A 25,839-nucleotide genomic window follows, 5' to 3' on the forward strand; every position below is an offset into this window, starting at 1 on the left:
TAAGAGATACATGACTACATCATAGATTTTCATGTATAATTTTAAAATGAGTACCCCAAAGGAACATAAATTAAATTCATAGTTCCATCTCGAGGGTTTGGTGACAGTGGCAAATCCCTCTAACCTCTACAAGCATACCTCCTTGTTCTATTTGGAGATCTTAAACACTTTCTAATGTCTGCCCTTTACTTGTCACTAGCCAGCCCTGATGGAACTACCCTTTTCACATTCTCCCTCAAAAGCCAAAGCGCCACGATTGTACCCTTGGAAATGGAGACAATTCTATAATCTCTAAGTATGATTTCCTAATTTCCCAGGTCAGTTGAAAATTTCTTCCTGTTGTCCTGCTGTGCTTTGTCACAGCAGGTCTGCCTTTTCATTTGGAACCCTCTTTGTCACTGCCATAGTAACAAATGGAAACATTGAGAACATTTTGTGACAGGCACTGTCATTGTTCCCTGCGAAATCTCTTCCCCTGTGTCTTCCCAGTAAATGAAACTGAGAAGAAAAATCATAACAAATAACATGAAAGGGGACCTAATCAATATGTTCCCAGTGGGCTGTCAATACCAGCCTGTGTTAATCTAATATGATTTAGTTGTATGTTTTATGGCAGCTATATATGAACTAGACCTACAAATCATCTTTAGACTAAAAGTGAGTACACCTTTGACAGATTATACCCAGGCACGTACATCTAACTCTCAGAAAAAAGACTAGAGACCTTACCCAAGGACCAACATTCTTAGGTTTAAAAAAGCTTCATTAAATGTTAAGAGCCATATATAGCTTAGAATAGTTTATTTGAATGATAGTAAAGTAACTGTGCTGCCTTTAATACTTTTATTTTCAAATTTCTCATGACAGCTTTATCAGGGAAAATGTATTATCCTAAACGATACTACCTACAATATGAAAATGACTTTTAAAGCCACTTAGCAATCACAGTGTAAATAATTATCCTATTTCCCATCTAATAAAAAGGAGCATTAATTTCACTTTCCAATTCATGCTCAGAAAAGACTTTTTGTTAAAAAAAAAGATTTACCAGAGCAAGGATATTACTTCCTTTTCAAGTAGCACCTGTCTATACTTCAGAGAACCATAGGGAATCTCTAAGTTATGTTTATATTTTCTATTCTCACCTTGCTTTTTATTCCCAAACATTTGTAACTTACTCTCCCATTCTTCTTAACTGCCGCTCCATTGTGCTGTACAAAGAAGTGGTGTAGAATTCTTCTGATTTTTTTTTCTGCACCACCCCCCTCCTTTGCTGTCAACTCAGATGACTAGAAAATAACTTGGTGAGTGTTGAATATATCATTTCTCACACTTCTTCACCCAAAAATGAAACCTTCATATGATCCACTGTATGCAGAAGATTTACTTGTGGATGGTAACCAAGATGATTGCTGCTCACTCCTACCCCATCCCACAGCAACAACGATCCCTTTCCCTGTCTTTTACCTCTAGCAGGATATCTTTGGTGTTTGATTTCTTAAGCAGTTTCCCTTAAAACCATCAAATGAGGTATGGGATTGACTTGGTCATTAGGAATTTGAAATACACCACAGACAGCAGCTCAAGTTCACACAGGGGGAAAGGGAAGAGAGATTCACACCTTGCACAGTCTTAGGATGCTTCATGACATGACACTCTGATGTTTCACATCCAGAGATTTTGATAAGTTGACATTGGACCAGGACCAAATTTCAGGAGTCTTGCCTAAGATTATTTAAGCCTTTGTGGGTCTAAAGAGGTAAAGATGATCCTCGAGCCATGACATAAATGAGAAATAACTTTCATTAACATGGGATACAGGATGATTTTAGGATAAAGTCTGGAATTTTTCACAAACAGGAATGTTCCCTCAAAGATCTTGTATCCTGGATGGCCTCCATCTAGAAGCAATTGTAAATAGATAATGGAATTCAAAGGACTTTGTCTTCTGGAGATTTGGATAATTCAGAGACAGTCTGAGCCATGGAGGCTATCAGACCCCGAAACTTAAATATGAACCTTACATCTCCTATATTTGATGATTATTAAGAAATGCTTATTCTAAGAAAACAATGTTGGTATTTATAAGATTTCATTTAGTAGCAGAGGGCCAGAAGAAATGTCACAAGCAAAATATCTGAAGTTAATTTTGTTAGACAGAATTGTGATATGACAAAATATATGTATATCAGTTTCCTGGCCTATGATATTTGTGAGTCAAATGGAACTCACTTGAATCCAATAGCAGTCCAAGCTGCTCTTACATGGATTTAGTCAATTTTACCTACCTTATCTGTCAGATTCATCCAATCTGTATCAGTTAGGTTTTGCTGCATAACACACCGCCCTCAAAACTTAGTGACCTAAAACAACAACCATTTATTTAGCTCCACAAATCTGTGAATTGGCAGCTGGGCCTAGGCTCAACTGGACAGTTCCTCTGGTCTCAGAGGTTCAAGAGATTAATTTGCCCAAGGTCACAGTGAAAACCAGGATTCAGACTCAAAGTTTGACCCCCAAGTTCTTACCTCTGATCATTTTGTTATACTCCACTCCATTAGTATCCTCTTGTCTTCCCCTCCAAGTGAGGAAAAATAGCCAAAGTGCTTTTTCTAAACACTAGTCTGTAGACTGGGGCCAATCTGTGACTTAACAGAGATTTCATCAGTCAGTAGCAAAATGAAAAAAAGGTAGGAACAATATAGTAAGTTTTCGTAAAGCTGAGTGTATTCAATTTAAAATCTTGTCTCATAGATGTTTGAATTTGTTACAATGTGCCTTTATTGGTTTTGTAATTAATATAATCAAAATAAATGAAATCACATGTTGGTAGTACTGATGCATAGCCTGGCCAACCTTGTGACCTAGCAGAAGTCTTAACCAATGGTGCGTAAGTTATTACAACTTCCCAAACTGTATGAAAATTTGTATGAAGTGTAACCTCTGATGTTATATGGCTATTTACTATAAACAAGGGTCTGAATAAAACAAGCAAAAATTATCAATGCGATTACTAAATTTACAGCTATTCTCACTTCAGATATGAGTTCCCAAACCTGGGGTATGAACACAAGATCTTAATTTATTTTTCATTTAATTATCCAGTTTACATTGACATTTTATAAAATTAAGATATGTATGTTTTATTTCTATCCCATGAAATAAACGGAAAATTAAAACCAGTTTCTGTCATCAAGTGCTCTTTGAATTTTAGAACCACCCTGCTGTGAGAAATTGTCAGTTGATCAAATACAGGTTTTTGAATTGAGTTAAATAGTAACAAAATTAGTTATCTTGCTTATGAATTAGGGCATAAATAAGCTTACTGTCATCTCCTTATTCTAACACTCTAGCAGCTATGACTTTGTCCTGGTAAGTCTTTTTGTTTTTAATTATATTGCTTAAAATGTTAATGCTGAAAGGGAGTATTTTTTAAAATCACATTTCTGGTTTTCAGGTTTTCAAACTTTCAATAGTGAAACTATGTTCAAATGAGGTTTTATCTGAATCAGAATGAAATGAGATTAAACAAATCCCCATTTGACCCTATCCACATTTTATCTTGTTGCTCATAAAAAGCAACTCTCTTGAATGAATTGATGTTAGGTATGAAAACCTAACATGGTCTATTAAAAAGCCCCCATTTGATGGATGAGGAAAGGGAGTTAATTGTAAATATGCAATACTAGAAGCCAGATCTCCTGGCTCATTAATTCATGATCCAGTGATTACATGTGTTTATAACCCAAATGAAAATTGTCAGTTAAGTAGTCTGTTATATAGGCCTTTTGGAAATACATAGGTCAAGAGTTGATACCCCAAATGGATAGAAGCCTTTGATGTAGTTTTTTTGGTATGTGGGTATCCAAGATGTTTAACTTTAACAATAAACAGAAACATATGCTAAACTTTTATTTTGGGAACCACATCAAGAGATCACACATTAGGTTTAAAATTCAGATTCTAACATTTTTGTTCCATAAGGAGGAATGATCTTTTTTTTTTTTTTTTTTTTTTTTTTTGCGGTACATGGGCCTCTCACTGTTGTGGCCTCTCCCATTGCGGAGCACAGGCTCGGGACACGCAGGCTCAGCGGCCATGGCTCACGGGCCCAGCTGCTCCACGGCATGTGAGATCTTCCCAGACCGGGGCACGAACCCGTGTCCCCTGCATCGGCAGGTGGACTCTCAACCACTGAGCCATCAGGGAAGCCCCTAGGAATGATCTTTAAAGCAGTATTTTGAAAGGGGTTGGGGTGCAAGGGCACCTTATCCATACAAGTAAAACATACTGCTTAGTACTCTTCAGGAGCTTCTTTCCTGAATTAGGGGCATAGAAAGGTTTTTTTGGTTTGGGATTTTTTTTTTTTAATTCAAATGCAATATCCCACGCCATGTTAAATACAATTTGACAAGTTTCCATTTTCATACACCAGAAAGAGCAGATAAGTTATCCTCATTGTTATGGCACTGACCACTGCCTATATATTATACCATACTGCTCAGTTGCTCACTTTGTGCGGGAGGATGTATTGTGCTTCGCTGTCGTGAAGGAACCTTTGCTCTGAATTGACTTCCTGTGCATGTCAGTCACTACACCATCTGACACCACTTAGGCTTTGGTTTTCATTATGCAAATACCTGCTAGGTTAGACCTTACCCTGATGGGCACAGTAGCTTTTTAAGTTATTTCAAAATTTAATGTTTGTTGATTTCCTTTTTCCAGAAAAATCTGTGTTTTCTAACATATGAGTCACAAGTTGTTACTTAAGTTCATGACTAGTTGGTAGTCAATATGAAGTCAAAACAAAATAAAATTTTACTAACTAAACTACATAAAAAATGAAAGGAAAAAAAGTTTACATCTGAGCCTTTTTCAGCAGGGGGAAACCATTACTTTGTCACATCTGGGTAGTCTAAGCCAGCCAAACTGAAGTGGGAATTTCCTGCCATATGTTAGTTCTTTGAGCAACCTGTAAACATCTAAAAGAGGGTATGTGAGTTCTTGTTTGCTAGAGCTGTAGCCACTGTGGAGGCTTGCTCCTAATAGGTAGCAGACATTTTTATGTACTACCACTCGTCAGGAGGTTATATAGCCTGACTATAGCTAACACTGTTTGCTCTTGTTAAATGCATTAATTTGGAAGGCCTAATTTGGAAGGTACAACATCAGGTCTTACCAGTATTATAGCAAGAGTGAACACTGTGTTGAAATGACCTCCCAAATGTGGATGACAGAAATTTTGTTTCGTTAAAAAAAAGAAGGTAAAACTAAGCCACCAAGGGTATTCCAGATAACTTGAATAAGGTCATTTTATAAAGTCAATGAAGACCAAAATAAGCCTCTTTATATAAAGGAAAATAAAGAATCTGAAATGATAGGAGAAATACCAAGTATTTACATCAGCTTCCTGTTCCAGATGCACCTGGGCATTAAGAAGCAAAAATTTCATTCAGAAGAGTTGTACACAAAAAGTAGAAATGCCTTATCCAGTTGAAACAAGAGACATTTTTAAGAGGGAAAAAAAGACTTTCCACATAATCTCACTGTATTTGTCATCCTCTGTAAGGGAAAATATTGACATTTACCAGACTGTTTGCTCCAGCTTTCTGATCTCCTGCAGTTTATTTTTATAACAGCCTTATCGATGGGCCTCTTACCCAGCTCTCTAGGTTTAACTGAGTTGAGTCGATTTGTTACCACAGCTTCAAGTAGCTGTTACAGAACAAGCAAGACATCCTAATAAAGCTGTAAACGTGTTTACTCAAACAGAGTATTGATTTTACTTGGAGAGGGAGAAGCTGGTGCTTAGCACAGTGTCAGGGTGGATGAATTTCACTGCGGTTTTTCATTGTCATCTGTCATGGTTGTGAAACACTAAGTAAAGCCATCAGAGGATAATTAGAAGTACCAGAAATTTAGCCCCTAAAATCAGTTAACCATTTGGGAGTTTCATAGCTTAATTAGCTTTTATTAAAAATTTCCTCTAGTAATAATAGTCAAGCACTTTTAATGGCGCTTTCAGGTAGAGCAAGATTTCAAGGCTGTAACTTGTTAAATATATGAATTGAATGGCTAAAGGTTTTTCAGACTTTTTCTCATTCTAGTAATTAGGCTAACACTAGAACACAATGTAAAGAGACAGTGATCTAAACTCATATCAGCAGAAGTACACGGTTTTCCTGAAAACTCAATTTTAAGGAAGTGATAAAGCAATTATAAAATACTTAAAACATCCTATAAAGGAAAAAATACCCAGTTAGCATCTTTATTAAACATTTAGGTTTAAATGTTTAGCCTAAATGACCTAGACACATAAAACTGTCAGTGCCACCCCTGTTTTCTTAATACCTTCCTTCATTAAAGAAGAATCTAAAATATTCTAACCCGCTGTAAGTTAGTCGTCATCTTAAAGGTAAAAGTTGATTGCACAACTGTGGAAAAGACACAGGTCAGATTGAGAAGTTGCTTACCTTCTAGAGAAACTGTATTAGCTATTAAATTTGATGAAAGGTATTCATATAAACACTCTACCTGCTGTCTTGCAAATGACTAGAAAAACACCACAGTTGAAATACGTCACCTAGGATGATGAACACAAAACTAAAAATTTATTAAAAATAAATTTTACCATTATATTTAAAATTAGTCTTCTTCCCATATCTACAATCATTTATTCAGTGCCTTACAGTAAACTCATGCTTTCTTGCACTACTGCCCCAGCTTGCCTAAATAGCTCATAAAAATGATGATGTCTGAGGGATGAACAATTCTAAAGCCTAGGAGTAACAGACTCTGTCAGAAAGAACAGTGAAAGGTGATGGGGAGTTTTCTTTGCCTTTGAAATGCTATATAGTTATAAGCCAAATTCTACCCTGAGTTAAGCCTTTAAGCCTTGGAGTAGCAGGTTGTAAAATTTTGTTACATAAGTGGACACAACCAGAGCTCCTTCTTTTAATTTTTCAGAAGGTAGAGGAAGAAATTGGTTTTTCACAGTGTATTTCGATCTCTATTCTATATTAAAGTATTCAAAGACAGAGGAAAAAGAAACGATATAGATTTATGATTATATCATTCTGTTTTACATATGTGCATTTCAAAATCCCCACAATACAGTACTTTATTTTGTTCTATCAATTTTCTTAAGAATGACAACTGTGTGAGGGAGCTCATTGTCATGGAAGCAGGGGCAGGGGTGCAGGATCTAGTAGGGCAGCCATACTTTGGCTTTAAGGCACTATTTCATCTGACTCCTTTGGTCAAAGGAACAGAAACCCATTTCATCTGGCTCAGAATAAGGAATTTTTTTTAAGGAAGCACATAAGCATTAAGGGAGACATTATAACACAGTGGTTAAGACAATGGGTCAAAAGACATGGATTTGAGTCCTCGTTCTGGCATTGTGTGACTATGGACAAGTTACTTGACATCTCTGAGCCTCAGTTTTCTCATCTGTAAAAATGAAGGTAAAATACCTATCTCATTTGGGTTATAGTAAAAGCTGAATGAAATAATATTTATAAAGGAGCAGTACCTGACACATAGTAAGGATTCAAATGTGTTACCTGTCATAAAAGGAATCTCAAGCAAGAACCAAAACTGGACAAGCTTTTACTGAGAGTGGAGCCAGATGATGATTCTAGATTCCATCAGTTCTAGAGACCTCAACAGCAGATATTCATGGATCTTCACTCCATTGCTTACACATTAATGTCACTCAGCTGCATTGCATGTCTGCTTCTTCCTTCCTGGTCTTTCTGGTCCTTCTTTGCTTTCCATTCTGGCTCCTGAAAGAGAATAGTAGGTTAGCTCAATTCACTTTTTGTGCCATTCATAAATAGGATACTGGAAGAACATCTGGGGTCAGATGCCCTGGCCTTGGTCCAGTTAGCAGTAAGCGTTGATTTACATGCTCCAAATACATCAGCTGACCCCCTCAACAATGCTGGAGATGAGGCAGTTTTTCTTAAAAGGGTAATGGATGTGTGGGCACTATACACATGTATGTTTGCATGCTTTGTCTTTGCCCTTTTTCTCACACTTAGAGTTCTGAAAATGTTCCCTACAGCATGATCCATCTATCACACAATACATGGAACATCTAACAGCTTATATCTTAAGCTGGAAACCTAGGAATCATTCTTAATACCTTCCTTTCCTTCTGTCCAAACCTTCAGTGAGTTCTTTTGACTCAATTTTAAGGATATATCTCATATCTTATCTCAAATCCATCCATTTTTCTGCTTTTTCTTTTCTGCCACTTTAACTCAGGCCTGTTTTTTACTTACTACAGTAGCTTCCTAACTGAGCTCCATACTTTCAGTCTTTTTTGCATTCTATTCCATTTTCCTACACAGTAGCCAAAGTACTCACTTTAAGGAGAAATCAAATTATTTCACTCCCCTGCTTACAACCCTTCTGTGGCTTCTAGTTGCACTTAGACTAAAAGTCTAAACTCCTATAGTGGCCTAAAAGGATCTATATGATCTGCTATCTCTGAATCTGTATTTCATGCCACTTTCACCTTTGCTTGCGTGCAGTGGCTATGCTGGTCTTCTTTAAGGCCTTAGGTACTTTGCACGTGGAGTTCCCTTTGCCTAATATGCTCTTCCCTACTCTACATGGCTATGTCTTTCCCATCCTCAGTCTCAACTTAGAAGTGTTCTCTAACCATCCTATCTAACATGGGTCCCTTCACTGTTCTGTACTGCTACACACAGTCGTTTTCCTTAATAGGACTTAACATTCTCTGGAATTATCTTATTTACTTTTTTATTATCTTAATTACTAACTTATTACTTCTTTAAAAATCTCCCCCATTAAAATATAAGCTTCAAGAGAGCAGGGGCACTATGTGTCTTATTCACCAATGTATCCTCAGGACCCACCACAGTGCCTGGCATAGAGTAGATAGTAAATTTTCATTGTATAAATGAATAAGTCAATTAATCACATGCATAGCTACAGACAAACTTACCTCCTACCATCAGATAGAAACCATTCTAGTCAGTAAATCTAAGAACTTGGTTATTGAGGGATTTTGTCAGAAAGGGAGTGAGTCAGGAAATAGCAGTTTAGGCCATACTTTTGTATCAGGTCACCTTGACTTAACATTAAACTATGCTAGAATGTATATGTGAATAATCCAGTGACAGACTGATCACAGCTACCTTTTCTTTACTGTTATTTAAAATGGAGGTAGATGTGGAGAAAACACGTGTTAGGAAAGGAAGCAAGCAGCATTTATATCTATTTCCCTTAATACCTGTAGTATGAATATGAAAACTGATTCTCAAGATCATAATCCTGAACATTAGTTCCTGCTGTTAATAGACAATAGCATACAGGTCAGAGGCTCCTGGCAAGATTTCATAGAACGTGTTGAAGTTATCCAGTAGATCTCCAGATTGGATTTGCCCAGTGGAATGTCCAGTGCCTCAAATAACAACACCCTTGTCATGCCCTACCTAGGATCTTTACTGCTGTTTCTTACTGGGAGTGGGGTAAAATGTAGCTCCTTCACAGGAAAAGCAATGAGACTCTGGTGAAGAGTACTTGACATGAACTGAGCCTGGGACATACTCCATGTTTCATTTTCCACATAGTCTCCTAAGCTTTAAGCCACAGAATTGTTCTTAATTTTTAAAATTTCATCAGCACCCACATCAAATCACTATTTATTCTCCATCTTATCCTTATTATCTGTCACCCTAGAACAGTGGTTCTCAAACTTGAGCATGCATCAGAATCACCTGGAGGACTTGTTAAAAGATAAATTGCTGGGTCCTATCCTCACAGTTTCTGATTCAATAGGTCTAGGGTGGGGCTTAGGTCACACTAAAGCTGCTGGTGCAGGGACCACACTTTGAGAAATGCTCCTAGAATATTCCAGTAGACTCCTATGTGATCTCTCTGCCACCAGTCTCTTTCCTAGTAAATTCATGCTCCACACTTCTGCCAGGATTATTTTTAACGTATTTATGTGGCTTCTTCTCCTAAAACTATAGAATCCTCAAGGATTAACACTATGTTTTATCCATCTTTGAATCCTTTGGTGTCTAGCACAGTACCTAGTGATGGTAGGCATTCAATAAATCTTGGTTGATTGAATAAATCAAAATACTTTTGATAGCGTTCTAGGTTTTTACTTTATTTTCATTTGCTTCTTATACAAGTTTGTATATGTATACAAGTGTCAGAGTGGTAGTGCCATAAGTCTAGTAAATTGAGGATTCAGATTAGTCAAAATTTTAATTTTTTTTTTTTTTTTTTTCTTTGCGGTATGCAGGCCTCTCACTGCTGTGGCCTCTCCCGTTGCGGAGCACAGGCTCCCGACACGCAGGCCCAGCGGCCATGGCTCACGGGCCCAGCCGCTCCGCGGCATATGGGATCCTCCCAGACCGGGGCACGAACCCGTATCCCCTGCATCGGCAGGCGGACTCCCAACCACTGCGCCACCAGGGAGGCCCAAAATTTTAATTTATATCTTATTCTGTCTCTTAAAGTAGGCACAGGTAATAATAATAAAAATACAGGCTTTAAAAAAAAGTACAGCCTTTAAGTTTACTGTCTCATGTGACGTGTGGCAGCATATATCTGGTAACCATTGGTTTAGAAGGTATAGCAGGCCAGTCTAAGAGAGCCCATAAAATCATCACTAAAGTGTAGATATCTAAGAAAGATGAAGAATGAACAAAGAACTGAAAAATCAAATTGATCCAGAAATGACAGCAAATTTTTTTACAGGGAAAAGGACAGGGAGAATATAGAATTCAGCACTCTTAGTTGCTGTAAAATATTATATCAGTTTGCTTTAATTACATGGTAATGCCTCTGAGAACAAAGGTAATTACATGATAACTTATGTTACTACTCCCACATTATCTCTTAATAACTATGTAATTAACTTGTCACTACTGTACAGTGTGTAGTTTGATATTACCCTTGTATAAAGAACATTGATAAATTAAATGAATAAGTTGGGGTGGGGTGAGGGATGAAGACAGTAGGGAAAGCATAATATTATAGCAATCTGGAATGCAAATGGTTCATTAGATCATTGACCCAGTCCTCAAGGATCTGAACCAAAACCGTGAAGATTACCAAAAGTGTCTGAAGTGAATCATGTAGCTTTCTGAAGACAACAAATATAAAATATAGTAGGCTCACCAAGCAATGAAATAGATAAGTGAGTATAGGATATAAAGCGTATACTTTTATGTTTTGAACGGTTTTTATTTTTAAGTATTAGGAATTTTTTTAAAACACAAATATAGATCAATGGAACAGGATAGAAAGCCTAGAGATAAACATATGGTCACCTTTGATAAAGGAGGCAAGAATATACAATGGAGAAAAGAAAGACTCTTCAATAAGTGGTGCTGGGAAAACTGGACAGCTACAGGTAAAAGAATGAAATTAGAACACTCTCTAACACCATACACAAAAACAAACTCAAAATAGATTAAAGACCTAAATGTAAGGCCAGACACTCTAAAACTTAGAGGAAAACATAGGCAGAACACTCTATGACATAAATCACAGCAATCCTTTTTGACCCACCTCCTAGAGAAATGGAAATACAAACAAAAATAAACAAATGGGACCTAATGAAACTTAAAAGCTTCTGCACAGCAAAGGAAACCATAAATAAGACCAAAAGACAACCCTCACAATGGGAGAAAATATTTGCAAATGAAGCAACAGACAAAGAATTAATCTCCAAAATATACAAAAATATACATATTGATGTAACAATAGAAATAAAAGGCAAATGACAAAATAACAGGAAGTATTCACAACATAGGTAGTAGACAAACTGGGAGAATATCTCTTACAAATCAGTAAAAGAAGAGAAATACCCCAATAGGAAAATAGGTAAAAGCTGTCATCAGACAGTTCATAAAAACAAGAAATACAAATGGTCAGTAGGCATACAAACAAAAAAAATTTTCAACCTCCCTAATAAATAACTGTAAGTTAAAACAAGATTCTGCCTTTCACTTTCCAAATTATCAAACAGAATTTTTTTATAGCAAGACTGCTGTTGGGTATATACATTAATAAGATAATTTTGAAAAAGAGTTTGGTAATGTGGATATAAAGCCTTAAAATTAATTACCCTTAAAGAAATTTATCCTAAGGAAATTAAAATTTTTAAATGTGCACAATGATAAATGTTATTAAAATGTTATAAAGATATTCACTACAGTGTTAATTATGGTAGAAAACAAAATTGGAAAAAAACTAAATATCCAAAAATAGGATTAAGTAAATTATGCTACACCCACATTTAAAATGCATGGTCTCTAAGAATATTTAAAGGTATGGGAAAATGTTTCTAATCTACTTTTTATTGCAGAAGTAACACCCGTAAGCAGTAGAAAATACAACAGCACAAAAAGGAGATACATATATATATCATAGAAGTAGTGTATTTATATATAATGAAAAGTAAACATTGCTCCTACCCCAGTCCGTTAATTCCCCTCCATGAGGTAGCTTTGGTTGCTAGTTTCTGTTGAATCCACCCAGAAATATCCTGTGCTTGTGCAAGTTTGTATATGAATCCATATCCCAGTTTTCATTGAATGAAAGTATACTGGGCTTACTGTTCAATCTCTTGATTTTTCATTTACTCATATCTTGGAGGTTCTTTCTTAGCAGCACATGAAGATCTAACTCATTCTAGTTAACTGCTTTCTGTTATTCCATTGCCTGGATTTAACTAGTCCTCTCTTCAAATTGTTGGATTTTTTTAAAACATAAACCGTGTAACCATATTTGATGATAATCAGAAAAGCTAACTCATTCTTTTTACTGTGAATGTTGAATGAACAGTAATGGAGTCTACTGGGTTTTTAGTTCCAGCCACCATGAAAACTATTAGCGGAGGAACTATATGGAAGAGAAAAAATTGATCTGTAGACTTTGTTCATTTCCTTTTAAAATATCCCTAGCTCTTAAGAGTCTTCATTAAGGCTTTCATACCTACTGACGATATTTCTCAGTTCTCTGTAAATGACACTAAGAAAATTCTAAATGTTATATCTCTTCTACAGTAACAACATAGAAGTTAGGAAATCACATTGCCTTTTGCCCATACCAGCCATCCCACCTCTATGTGCTTTGAGGAAAAAACTAGCTTAGCACCTTGGCACAGTTTAAATTATGTCTCAGGCCTTGTCTCCGACACTGGATTCAGTTATGCTAAAATTGATCACTCTCTTTATTTTTTTTTAACATCTTTATTGGAGTATAATTGCTTTACAATGTTGTGTTAGTTTCTGCTCTATAACAAAGTGAATCAGCTGTATGTACACATATATCCCCATATCCCCTCCCTTTTGCGTCTCCCTCTCCCCATCCCTCTCCCACCCCTCTAGGTGGTCACAAAGCACAGAGCTGATCTCCCTGTGGGATGCAGCTGCTTCCCACTAGCTGTCTATTTTACATTTGGTAGTGTATATATGTCAGTGCCACTCTCTCATTTCATCCCAGCTTACCCTTCCCCCTCCCCGTGTCCTCAAGTCCATTCTCTACGTCGGCGTCTTTATTCCTGTCCTGCCCTTAGGTTCTTCAGAACCAATTTTTTTTTGTAGATTCCATATATACGTGTTAGCATACAGTATTTGTTTTTCTCTTTCTGACTTACTTCACTCTGTATGACAGACTCTAGGTCCATCCACCTCACTACAAATGACTCAATTTCATTTCTTTTTATGGCTGAGTAATAGTCCATTGTATATATGTGCCACATCTTCTTTATCCATTCATCTGTTGATGGACACTTAGGTTGCTTCCATGTCCTGGCTATTGTAAATAGAGCTGCAATGAACATTGTGGTACATGACTCTTTTTGAATTATGGTTTTCTCAGGGTATATACCCAGTAGTGGGATTGCTGGGTCGTATGGTAGTTATATTTTTAGTTTTTTAAGGAACCTCCATACTGTTCTCCATAGTGGCTGTATCGATTTACATTCCCACCAGCAGTGCAAGAGGGTTCCTTTTTCTCCACACCCTCTCCAGCATTTACTGTTTCTAGATTTTTTGATGATGACCATTGTGACTGGTGTGAGGTGATACCTCATTGTAGTTTTGATTTGCATTTCTCTAATGATTAGTGGTGTTGAGCATCCTTTCATGTGTTTGTTGGCAATCTGTATATCTTCTTTGGAGAAATGTCTGTTTAGGTCTTCTGCACATTTTCAGATTGGGTTGTATGGTTTTTTGATATTGAGCTGCATGAGCTGCTTGTATATTTTGGAGATTAATCCTTTGTCAGTTGCTTCATTAGCAAATATTTTATCCCATTCTGAGGGTTGTCTTTTTGTCTTGTTTATGGTTTCCTTTGCTGTGCAAAAGCTTTTAAGTTTCGTTAGGTCCCATTTGTTTATTTTTGTTTGTATTTCCATTTCTCTAGGAGGTGGGTCAAAAAGGATCTTGCTGTGATTTATGTCATAGAGTGTTCTGCCTATGTTTTCCTCTAAGAGTTTTATAGTGTTTGGACTTACATTTAGGTCTTTAATCCATTTTGAGTTTATTTTTGTGTATGGTGTTAGAGAGTGTTCTAATTTCATTCTTTTACCTGTAGCTGTCCAGTTTTCCCAGCACCACTTATTGAAGAGTCTTTCTTTTCTCCATTGTATATTCTTGTCTCCTTTATCAAAGATAAGGTGACCATATGTGCGGATCACTCTCTTTAACATCAGTAAAAGAAAATTCCAAATGAAATTTACCAGAAGGTAATAAGCTGTACCAGTTGTTAATGGACAAAGGTTTATTCTGAGAGCTCTGGGTCTGTGATTGTTCCAGGATTCAGAGCCAGCTGATACTAGCCCTAGGAACCAAATTCAATGTCACTGAGAAGCCTTCACCTACCCTGTGCCTCAACAGCTGGAGACCTAAGGTCCGTGACTTGGCCTAAAGTTGGGGAAAGTCTGAGAGGCCCTGGGATAAGTCTATCTGTAAAAGGATCAGAGGGGAGTTAGAGGTCACAGAGAGAATGAACCAAAGTAAAAAGGTAACAACAATCGCCTCAGCATGTGAGTTCTTGATTTGGAAAACTGTATTGATATTTCTTGTTCTCCAGTGTAATACCTCCTGTTCCTCTTCTCATGACTGTGCTGAAAGGCATATATGCAGAGCCTTACCCTTCATTTTCAACATGATGTACTGACAAGGACCGTAAGCTAATGGCCCCCAAAAAAGAGCTTCTAAGGTACTTTTGCATATTGAGTACACATGCCAAGTCAGTTATTTAAGATTTTACTTCTTGACTTCTTCTTAGGCCCAAACTCTTTAGTAAAAGAGTGCAAAATTCTTTTTTAAATTTATCTGCAAGCCATATTTATCTGCTATAGTGTCTGCCAACCACACTTTTTATAATTCACCACATTCAGTGAATGAAATATGAATAAGCACTTTGTTTACTTACTGGCACAGAATTTGTATATATTAATAGCATATTGTCATTATTTGTATTTTTCCTACCTAAAAAATACTTCATTGGAATAATATTCTAAAAATGCAGAGAACTTATAAAAATTGGGGGGGGGGGTGCAGAGGAGACCAAAAATTCTATAGAAAAATAAGCAAAAGATCAGAATAAACAACTCACAGAAAGAGATTTGTTCTTTACACATATAAAAAGATGTTCAACCTCACCCATAGTAAGAAAAATGCAAATTAAACTTACATCGAGATATTGTTTCTAACCCATCAGATTGGCAAAAATTCAGAAGCTTGGCAGTATACGCTCTTATTGAGGCTGTGGGGAAGCAGACACCCTCAAACATGACTAGTGGAAATGCAAAACAGTTCAACCCCAAGGAGGGGGAATTTGGAAATGTCTAACAAAACTGCTTATGTATTTACCCTTCAACCCAGAAAATTCTACTTGTAGAAATTTATCCCAAAGATAACACACACACACACAACAACACAAAAATATGTATACAAAATATTATTCATTACAGAATTATTTGTAATTTCAAAGCATTAGAAACTATGTGAACATTCACACATAGGAGATGGAGTGAATAAACTATGGTATATCCATACAATATGGTGCTATGCAGCTGTAAAAAAGAATGAGGAGAATCTCTATGTATAAATATGCAGTGATTTCCAGGTGGTGTTTTAAGTGAAAAAAGCAAAGTGCAAAAGGGCATGTATTCTATGCTACCCTCCTTTTGTGTAAGAAAGAAGAGGAAATAAGAAAATGTACATATATCTGCTTACCTTTACAAAAATAAACACAGGAAGACAAACCAGAAAACAGTGAAATTGGGTACATACATTGGGGACGGGCACAGAGGGGCACAGTGTAAAAGGAAGTGACACTTCTCTGAGTATACCTTTTTTAAAGTTTTTACTTGGAAACATGTTAATATTCTACATATTTTTAAAGACACATTAAATTAACAAGGATGAAAGTGGGGAATGGAAACTGAAAGCAAACTGAAGCACACGACCCCAACATTTTTTTCAGTCTTAAGTAAAGTGAACCATTCTAAAGTGGAGTAAAAAAGAGAACCAATCTAAAGAGCAAACTGAACACAGTATTTGAGTACATTGGAGAACAGCAAACCAATTCCAAACTCTTTTTAGTAGATTTGGGTTTTCGTAGAATAAGTGGTGAAGCAATTTTGAAGCTGTTTTAAGAGATATTTCAAAACTGAGCCAATTGTGGATCAACTTATACTCCAATTTAAAAAAAAAAACTGAGCCAATAAATAAATGTGTTGATATTGTTGGGAGCTAGGGTTTTCACTGTAGAAGAAAGTACAAAATCATGATAATGGAAGGGGGGAAGGTAAGAAAGAACTCTGTGGGGATGGATTGGAATTGGAAATATTGGTGTCAACTCAATTTCTAAAATAGTTCTGTGTATATATGTGTATACATATGTACACATTTAAGTGTGTAAGTATGTATATCTGTGCATGTGTGTACATGCATACTTCCTAGCTCAATTCGCTGACAGAGTCCAAAAGCAAAGAATGCACCTACCACCCACACTTTGGTCTCTAATACCATTCCACCCTAATAGGAAATAGGTATCCTTGGAAAAATGGCTGATTCCAGGGCTGGGATAGGGTGGGTTTAAGAGCCCAGAACATAATGTCGGAAAGTAAGGAAGCGCTCAAAAATAGTGTGAGGGCAGGTCCAAGGACACTTGAGCCAGCTTGAAGGTGCTCCTACTGGCAAAAAGTGGGACATTTTGAGCACCAAATTAAAGGCTGTTATGAATTATAAACCATTGATTAAAAAACAAAAGTCTGGGCTTCCCTGGTGGCACAGTGGTTGAGAGTCTGCCTGCCGATGCGGGGGACGCGGGTTTGTGTCCCTGTCCAGAAGGATCCCACATGCCGTGGAGCGGCTGGGCCTGTGAGCTATGGCCACTGAGCCTGTGCGTCCGGAGCCTGTGCTGTGCAGCGAGAGAGGCCACAGCAGTGAGAGGCCCGCATACCGCAAAAAAAAAAAAAAAAAAAGTCTGTGCTCCTTATTGATAAATAAATAGATTACAAATAATAAATGGGAGAAAAGGTAAGCTCTTGCATATAATAAAATGCCAGAAGCTGACTGGTAAATGTGAAAGGAGTGCCAGAGTTAGAAAATCATCACAGTTTAAGTTGCTTCAGTTAAGAATCATGAGTGAATACTAAATCTGGGAGAAGGGATTGGGATTCTTGATGGGGAGTAGCATATTTGCATGGTATTAAACTGTCTACCAACAGACTCCCTGTTAGATGCAAGGGAAAATATAATTATACAGTGGAGAAATAGGACAACACCTTGATCAGGTGATCATAATTGTCACCAGTGAACAGCAGCCAGACATAATATGCTCCTAAATGTGTGATACCCTGAGAAGAATAACATAATTTTTCTAGTATTCTGGCCAGGAACGCATAGTCTGAATTAATCATGAGGAAATACCAAACAAACCAAAATGAGAACCACTCTATTAAATACAGAGTAGGGGAAGGCTGTATTCTTTGAAAATGTCCTTCTCACAAAAGTCAAAGAAAGACTGAGGAAATGTTCAAGATAAAGGAGACTAAAAATATGACAAATCCTAGACTAAATTCTATCCTAGAAGGAAGAAAAATGCTATAAAGGACATTATTGGGTCATTGACAAAACTGGAATATGGACAGTCGATTAGATAACAGTATTCTAACAGTGTTACTGAATGCTATAAAGGACATTATTGGGTCATTGACAAAACTGGAATATGGACAGTCGATTAGATAACAGTATTCTAACAGTGTTACTGAAGTTGATGACTATGGTTTTGTAAGAGAATAGCCTTATTCTCAGGGAAGACACATAGATATATTTAAAGGTAAAGGGAGATGACAGATGCAACTTCCTCTCAAATAGTTTGGGGGAAAATTGTACAAAAAGAGAGCATGTGCACAGAAGGAACAAAATGTTGACAATAAGTGCATCCAGGTAAAGGATATGTGGGTACTATTTGTGTTGTTTTTATTCCTGCAAGTTTTCTCTGAATTTGAAATTATTTCCAAATACAGTTTTTTAAAAATACATTTTAGGCCAGCTAATAATTAAAATCTAAACTTAAAAAATTATATTGCAAAACATTATGCTAAGTGAAATAAGCCAGACACAAAAGGCCAAATATTGCATGATCCTACTCACGTGAAGTATCCGGAGTAGGCAAATTCATAGATGCGGAAAGAATAGCTGTTACCAGAGGCCAGGAGTAGGGGGAATGGAGAGTTTAATGAGTATAGTTTCTGTTGGAGTGATGAAAAAGTTCTGGAAATCGATAGAGGTGATGGTTACACAACATTGCAAAATGTACTTAATGCCATGAATTGTACACTTAAAAATGGTCAAAATGGTAATTTTTAGGTTGTGTATATTTTACACAATAAAAAATGTATCTTGGGAATGTTTAATTCCTATTATAAAAGGATTCCCTATGATTCTTTAATATAATATAATATAAGGGAGCTTTAATATAAGCTCCCTTTATTTAAACTATTTTATACAACTTTTGAAGACTCACACCAGCTACTTTATGAAGGTTCCACTTATAATTGATTGTATAACATCTGTAGTTCATCTCAGTTCGTTTTTTAAAATAGATTATTAAAGAACTGATATTCACCTGGGGCAAAGGTCTTAGCTTTTTTCTGCATCCAGGTTTTCCACTTGTCAAAGAAAATGTCTCTTCAGGGGACTTCAATCATCAGCTTGCTCTTCTCTTAGAAAGAGGATGCTGGTATTTAGGCTTCACAAAAATATTTCATAAACATAAGCTTTCTTTTCTCTCAAAGAACATACCAGGAGGAATGAGGAAAACAGATGTTCCTTGTAAGTCTTCTGATAGACGTGTTTCCATTGTAAGCTGATCTGACTAAATTTGGCATCTGTTCCATTCACTGTGTGGGCTGAGCAGTTTAGTCTCACAGTTTGGCTGAAAGTTAATATCGACCTTTGACTGTTACCTGAAAACCCATTGATAAAATACTCTTACTAAACCTCTTGAGAGAGTGATTTCACATTCTAAGCAAACGTCTTCAAAATACATCACTCCATTAACCAAGTTAATTATTCTTTGGTTGGGCGTACTTATTTATTTTATTGGATACAGAGCATTCCCCAATTCTGACAGGGAGAAGCCTGTGTGGTCAGAATGGTAGAAGAGAAAGAACATAAATCTCTTATAATGCTCTCTACAGGTCACTACACCACAGCTTTTAAATTAACCTTCACCCCCCAGCTGCCCAGGGGCTATGGGAGGGCCTAAAAGTCTGGCTATGGAACAGTTTCTCATTATCATCTGTTCTTCTGAGTATTTGAGTACTGCTACAGCAGCTTGGGTTTTCCTAAGAGGGAAGTAGCCCCAGATTCTTCTGTTCTTGACTATCTTATTTATAACTATAACAATTTTTATATAGTTTTATTGCAGTATAATTGACATACAGTAAACTGCACATGTTTAAAGTGTACAGTTTTACAAATGTTGAATTATGTATACACCTATGAAACCATCACTATGGACATATCTACTGCTTCCATGCTACTTGGATTGTTTCCAGTTTCGGGCTATTCCAAATAAAGCTGCTCTGAACATTCATTTACAAATTGTGGTATGGAAAAATGCTTTCCTTTACCTTGGGTTAAGTACCTAGAAATAGAAAAACTGAGTCATATAGTAGGTGTATGTTTAACTTTTTAAGATGCAGATAAATGGTTTTCAAAAGGGGGCTTATCATTTTATAGTCTCACAATCAGTATATGAGAGTTTCAGTTGATCTGTACCCTTGCCAACACTTGGTTTGTCCGTCTTTTTAATTTTAGCCATTCTGGTGGGTGGGCAGTGGTATCTAATGGTGGCTTTAATTTGCATTTCTCTAATGAATAATGATGTTGAACATCTTTTCATGTGCTTGTTTGATATCTGTTTATCTTCTTTGCTAAAGTGTTTGTTCAACACTGTTGCCCATTTTTTATTGGGTTGTTTCTTGTTATTGAAGTATAAAAGTGTTTAATTTGGCAAAGTCAAAATTATTTTTTCTCTCATAAAAGTTTATACTTTTGGGCTTCCCTGGTGGCGCAGTGGTTGAGAGTTCGCCTGCTGATGCAGGGGACACGGGTTCGTGCCCCTGTCCGGGAAGATCCCACATGCCGCGGAGCGGCTGGGCCCATGAGCCATGGCCGCTGAGCCTGTGCATCCAAAGCCTGTGCTCCGCAACGGGAGAGGCCACAACAGTGAGAGGCCCACGTACCGCAAAAAAAAAAAAAAAAAAAAAAAAGAGTTTATACTTTTCATGTCTTAAGAGATCTTTGGCAAGTCCAAAATCACTAAGATTTCCTCCTAAGTTTTCTTCTCAGAGTTTTATGGTTTTAGCTCTTACATTTAGACCTATGTTCCATTTCAAGTTAATTTTTGTGGTTGATGTGAGGAAGAGTAGAAGTGGGGGCTTTTGTTTTTGTTTTTTTTCCACATATGGCCATCCAGCTCTTCTAAGAACATTTTTTTAAAAGATTATCCTTTCTTCATTGAATTACTTAATACCTTTGTAAAAATCAATTGACCATATAGAAGTAGGTTTATTTCTGGACTGTCTATTCAGTTGCATTGATTTGTCTGTCTTTATGCCATAATGTCTCAATTATTTTAGTTCTGTAATAAGTTTTTTAATCAAGTAGTCTTCTTTTCAAAGTTGTGTTTTGATTAGTCTAAGTTCTTTGCATTTCCACATAAATTGTAGAATCAGCATGTCAGTTTCTGTTAGAAAAGTCTGCTAGAATTTTGGCTGATATTACGTTGAATCAGTAGAGCTGATAACAATATTGAATCTTCTGATCTCTGCACACTTTAAATCTCTTCATTTACTTAGCTTTTTAAAATTTCTCTCAGCATTGTTGTTTTATTTTCTCAGCACTGTTTTGTCATTTTCAGTGTAAATAAATGTCTTACACAGCTTTTATCATATTTAGCCCTAGGTATTTCACGTATTTGATGGTATGGTGAATAGTATTTTTAATATCAATTTTGCTGGCATATACAATTGCTATATATATACGTTACTAGTACAGAAATCCAATTGATTTTTGCATAGTGATTTTGTATCCTGCAGTTTTACTAAACTCAGTAGTTCTAGTAACTTTTTTCTAGATTCCATAGGATTTTCTACATAGACCAGGATTTCTCAGTCTCGGCATTATTGACATCATAGGATATTTAACAGCATCCCTGGGCTCTACCCACTAGTTGCCAGTAGCACCCTCTGCTGCAGGTTTGACAACCAAGAACATCTCCAGACATTGGCACTTTTGCCCCCCAGAGAACATTTGGCATTGTTGAGAACCGTAGACATAGACAGTCATGCCATCTGCAAATGAAGACAGTTTTACTTCATTTTCAGTCTTGATGCTTTTTCTTCTTTCTTCTGTTTGCCATATTGCACTGGCTAGGGTCTCAAGTACAATGTTTAAGAACAAACATTCTTTCCTTGTTCTCAATTCTAAGGGAAAAACATTCCATCATCCACCATTAAGAATGATATTAGGGGCTTCCCTGGTGGCGCACTGGTTGAGAGTCCGCCTGCCGATGCAGGGTACACGGGTTCGTGCCCCGGTCCGGGAAGATCCCACATGCCGCGGAGCGGCTGGGCCCGTGAGCCATGGCCGCTGAGCCTGCGCGTCCGGAGTCTGTGCTCCGCAACAGGAGAGGCCACAGCAGTGAGAGGCCCGCGTACCGCAAAAAAAAAAAAAAAAAAGAATGATATTAAATGCAAGTTTTTCACAAGTGCCCTTTATGAGGTTGAGGAAGTTCCCTTCTATTCCTAGTTTGCTGAAAGTTTTTTTTAGAAACTGATCTTGGATTTTGTCAGATGCTTTTTCGGCATCTGTGAAGATGATCTTATGGTTTTCTTAGTTAATGTGGTAGATTACATTGATTGGTTTTTGAATGTTAAATCAACCTTGTATTTCTGGGATAAATGCTATCTGATTATGATTTATTATCTTTTTTAAAATATACTACTGGGTTGGATTTGTAAAATATTTGCATCTTTTCTGATTTTGGTATCAGTAATGCTGGCCTCAAATAATGAGTTGGGAAGTATTCTCTCCTTTTCAGTTTTCTGAATAGTTTGTATAGCATTGACATTATTTTTCTTCCTTAAATATTTGGTAGAACTCAACCAGTGACACCATCTGAACCTGGAATTTTCTTTATTTATGTGCTTTTAATGTGCTTTTTAATTATAAAATCAAATATTTAATAGATAGAAGGCTCTTCAGGTTATCTATTTATTCCTGAGTGAGCTTTGACAGTTTGTGTCTCTCCAGAAGTTTGTCCAATTTAACTGGTCAGATCTATTGGCATAAAGTTGTTAATGTTTCCTTATTATCCTTTTAGCATGTGTAGATGCTATAGTGATGTCATATCTCTTATTACCAATATTGGCAATTTATATCTCCCCTCTTTTTTTTCCTGATCAGTCTGTGTAGATGTTTAATTTTATCCTACTTTGACTCCCAATTCCATCTTCTCAAGTCAGTGAAACTGTCAGGCTCTGCGTAGGCTGCCCTTCCATGTGTTGTGGCCTGGTAACTTTTACAGTTTACCTCATTTGTTTCCCTTCTTTCATGGATCTTTTGTGGCCGATGTACAATATTTGAAAAACTTTGTTGCATATACTTTGTTTTTATTTTAAAGTTATTTCTGGAGAAAGGGTAAATCTGGTTCCTTTTATTTCATGTTGGTCAGAAGCAGAAGGCCTGTTTCCTACCTTACCATATTTATTTTAATGTCAAGCCGGTCCATGGTGCTTGACTATAGAAATTATTTCGCTGTTACTTCTGGGAGTGAAAGAAATATAAGGTCATTCATAACTTTTCAACTCTCAAATTTGTTCTTGGAGAGATATCCAGATATTTTTTCCAAATAGCAATTTTCTAGGAATAACAACAATACAGAAGGAATCCAAAGAGATAGGCAGAGGCATAACTAATAATTTCTCAGCTGTAAAGACCCAATATAATATTATTTGGCCAGTATTTCTTACTTATAACCTTTTAATCTCAGAGTTAAAGTCTCCTTATCAAGGAAAGCATGATAGTTTAGGCTTAGAAAGACTAGGTTGACTTGGTGGTGAGTTGTCACATCCCGACTTGAGCTCTTTAAAAGAAATATTAGGAAAGAACTCTCTAACCCTAGAGGTTTGACACTTCACTATCAAGACTGAAAAAAGGCATAGGTATGTAGACCATTTTTCGTTCTGACCCATATGACATTTCTGATGCTGTTACACAATACTCATGTTTTTCCCTTTTGTCTGTGTTCCAGGTTTTCTGTCTCAGCTGGTCTCTGACAAGCCCCTGACTGAATGCATCCGTGCTGGCCACTATGCCGCAAGTGTCATAATTAGGAGGACTGGCTGCACCTTTCCTGAGAAGCCAGACTTCCACTGATGAAAAAGCAGGAAACCGCAGCCCAGGAGTACAGACACTGCCTTGATGGCTTCCTGAGAATTCCCATATTAATAAAGAAGAAAATTAAATGCTACCTTTCCTACTGTAATAATGTTCATCTTAATTTAGAGGGTACAGTAGTACGCACTAGAATCTTTATTCTCTCAACAACCTAAAATCGGAGGTTTATTTCCATAGTTTGATAGTGCCACTTAAATGTCAATTAAACAGGAATATAACATGTCAATAGAAATTTTGTTTTATTTTTATTACTTTGTAAATTCATGTGTACTTAGTAAAGTGATCATTTTTTTACATTTCTGCTTTGAATGCAGACGCAATTTAATATGATAGATTTTTTAAAGGAATTAAAGATAATATCAGTATATAAATCTTTAGCTTTTATACAAGTATATTTAATTCAGAAGTGTGTGTACACATATATACACACATATGTTCATATATGTACCACATATATACATGATAAATGGTTAAATAAGGTACAGAAATATTTATCTTACCAAGTTATGCCAAGTAATTTCTTCAGTGTGTACTCAAACATGTAATAAACTTTGGATAATTAAATAATTTGCCAAATTATAAGCTATATTACAATATTCAAGTCATAATCTTATATTTACTTATGGTACTCTGTAATTTGATACAAATAAAAACTTGTCATATGGGACTTTTTTTCTGTCTTTGCCCTGTGCTCTGCAAACTAAGGAAGAAAGATCATTGTTTAATCCTGGGTCCTGAAATAATATCTGTTTTGTTGATGGAGACAGAAAGAACAACATAACACATTGAAAAATAACTTAGTATTAGAGACCAGTAAGCCACTGTTTTAAGGAAGACAAAATGGTATAATAGAACCTCCAGGAAACTCCCTGGCAGTCCAGTGGTTAGGACTCCGTGCTTCCAATGCAGGGGGCACGGGTTCAATCCCTGGTCGGGGAACTAAGATCCCACATGCTGTGCAATGCGGCCCAAAAAAAAAGTCTCTAAAAAAAAAGAACCTCTGGAGTCAGACTTAATTACCTTGATATGGCCTTGGGCAAATTACTCAGCCTCTTTTTTTTTTTTTTTTTTTTTTTTTGCTGTACGCGGGCCTCTCACTGTTGTGGCCTCTCCCGTTGCGGAGCACAGGCTCCGGACGTGCAGGCTCAGTGGCCATGGCTCATGGGCCCAGCCACTCCACGGCATGTGGGATCCTCCCAGACTGGGGCACGAACCCGTGTCCCCTGCATCAGCAGGCGGACTCTCAACCACTGCGCCACCAGGGAAGCCCTACTCAGCCTCTTTGAACTTCAACTTCCTTTCTATAAAATGGGATCATAACCCCTATGTACAAGGTCATTGAGATAATTTGAGAGAGAATACTAAGTATAAAATGCTTGTTACAAGTCTAATAAGTACCTACTGTTGTTATCATTATGATTATTGTTGAAGAAAAAAAAGATCATAGTTATAAAACTGAATTCAAATCATAGAAAAGCGTTCAGGTTTTTGTTTTGTTTGTGTTTAAGCAAACTTTTAGGCCTCCTATGCTTGTTTATCTTTATCATTGTTGAGATATAATTCATATACCATAAAAATTTTCATTTTAAAGTATACAATTCAGTGGGCTTTAGTATATTCACAAAGCTGTGCAGCTGTCACCAATATCTAAATCAAGAACACTTGCATCACCCCAAAAGGAAACCCATTCACTCCCCATTCACTGGTAACCACTAATCTATTTTCCGACTCTATAGATTTGCCTATTCTTTTTTTTTTTTTTTTTTTTTTTTTTTGCGGTACGCGGGCCTCTCACTGTTGTGGCCTCTCCCGTTGAGGAGCACAGGCTCCAGACGCGCAGGCTCAGCGGCCA

The 25,839-nt window shown here is 36.8% G+C and overlaps 1 protein-coding gene across 3 annotated transcripts in view; it reads left to right on the forward strand.

Annotated features, from left to right (window-relative positions):
- Nucleotides 1–23,966, forward strand: part of ADK (adenosine kinase) — a gene marked incomplete at both ends in the record, with an annotated part of 516,283 nt that extends 492,317 nt beyond the window's left edge. For 2 of the 3 annotated variants that reach the window (XM_079719313.1, XM_079719311.1), the window contains one exon: nucleotides 23,842–23,966. In XM_079719313.1, coding sequence (XP_079575439.1) covers nucleotides 23,842–23,966 — 125 coding nt within the window. The remainder of the gene's footprint in view (nucleotides 1–23,841) is intronic. The other variant, XM_079719312.1, reaches the window with a different exon arrangement.
- Between the last annotated feature and the right edge of the window lie 1,873 nt (nucleotides 23,967–25,839).

Source organism: Hyperoodon ampullatus, assembly GCF_949752795.1.
Source record: "Hyperoodon ampullatus genome assembly, chromosome: 1".
NCBI classification, from domain to species: domain Eukaryota; kingdom Metazoa; phylum Chordata; class Mammalia; order Artiodactyla; family Ziphiidae; genus Hyperoodon; species Hyperoodon ampullatus.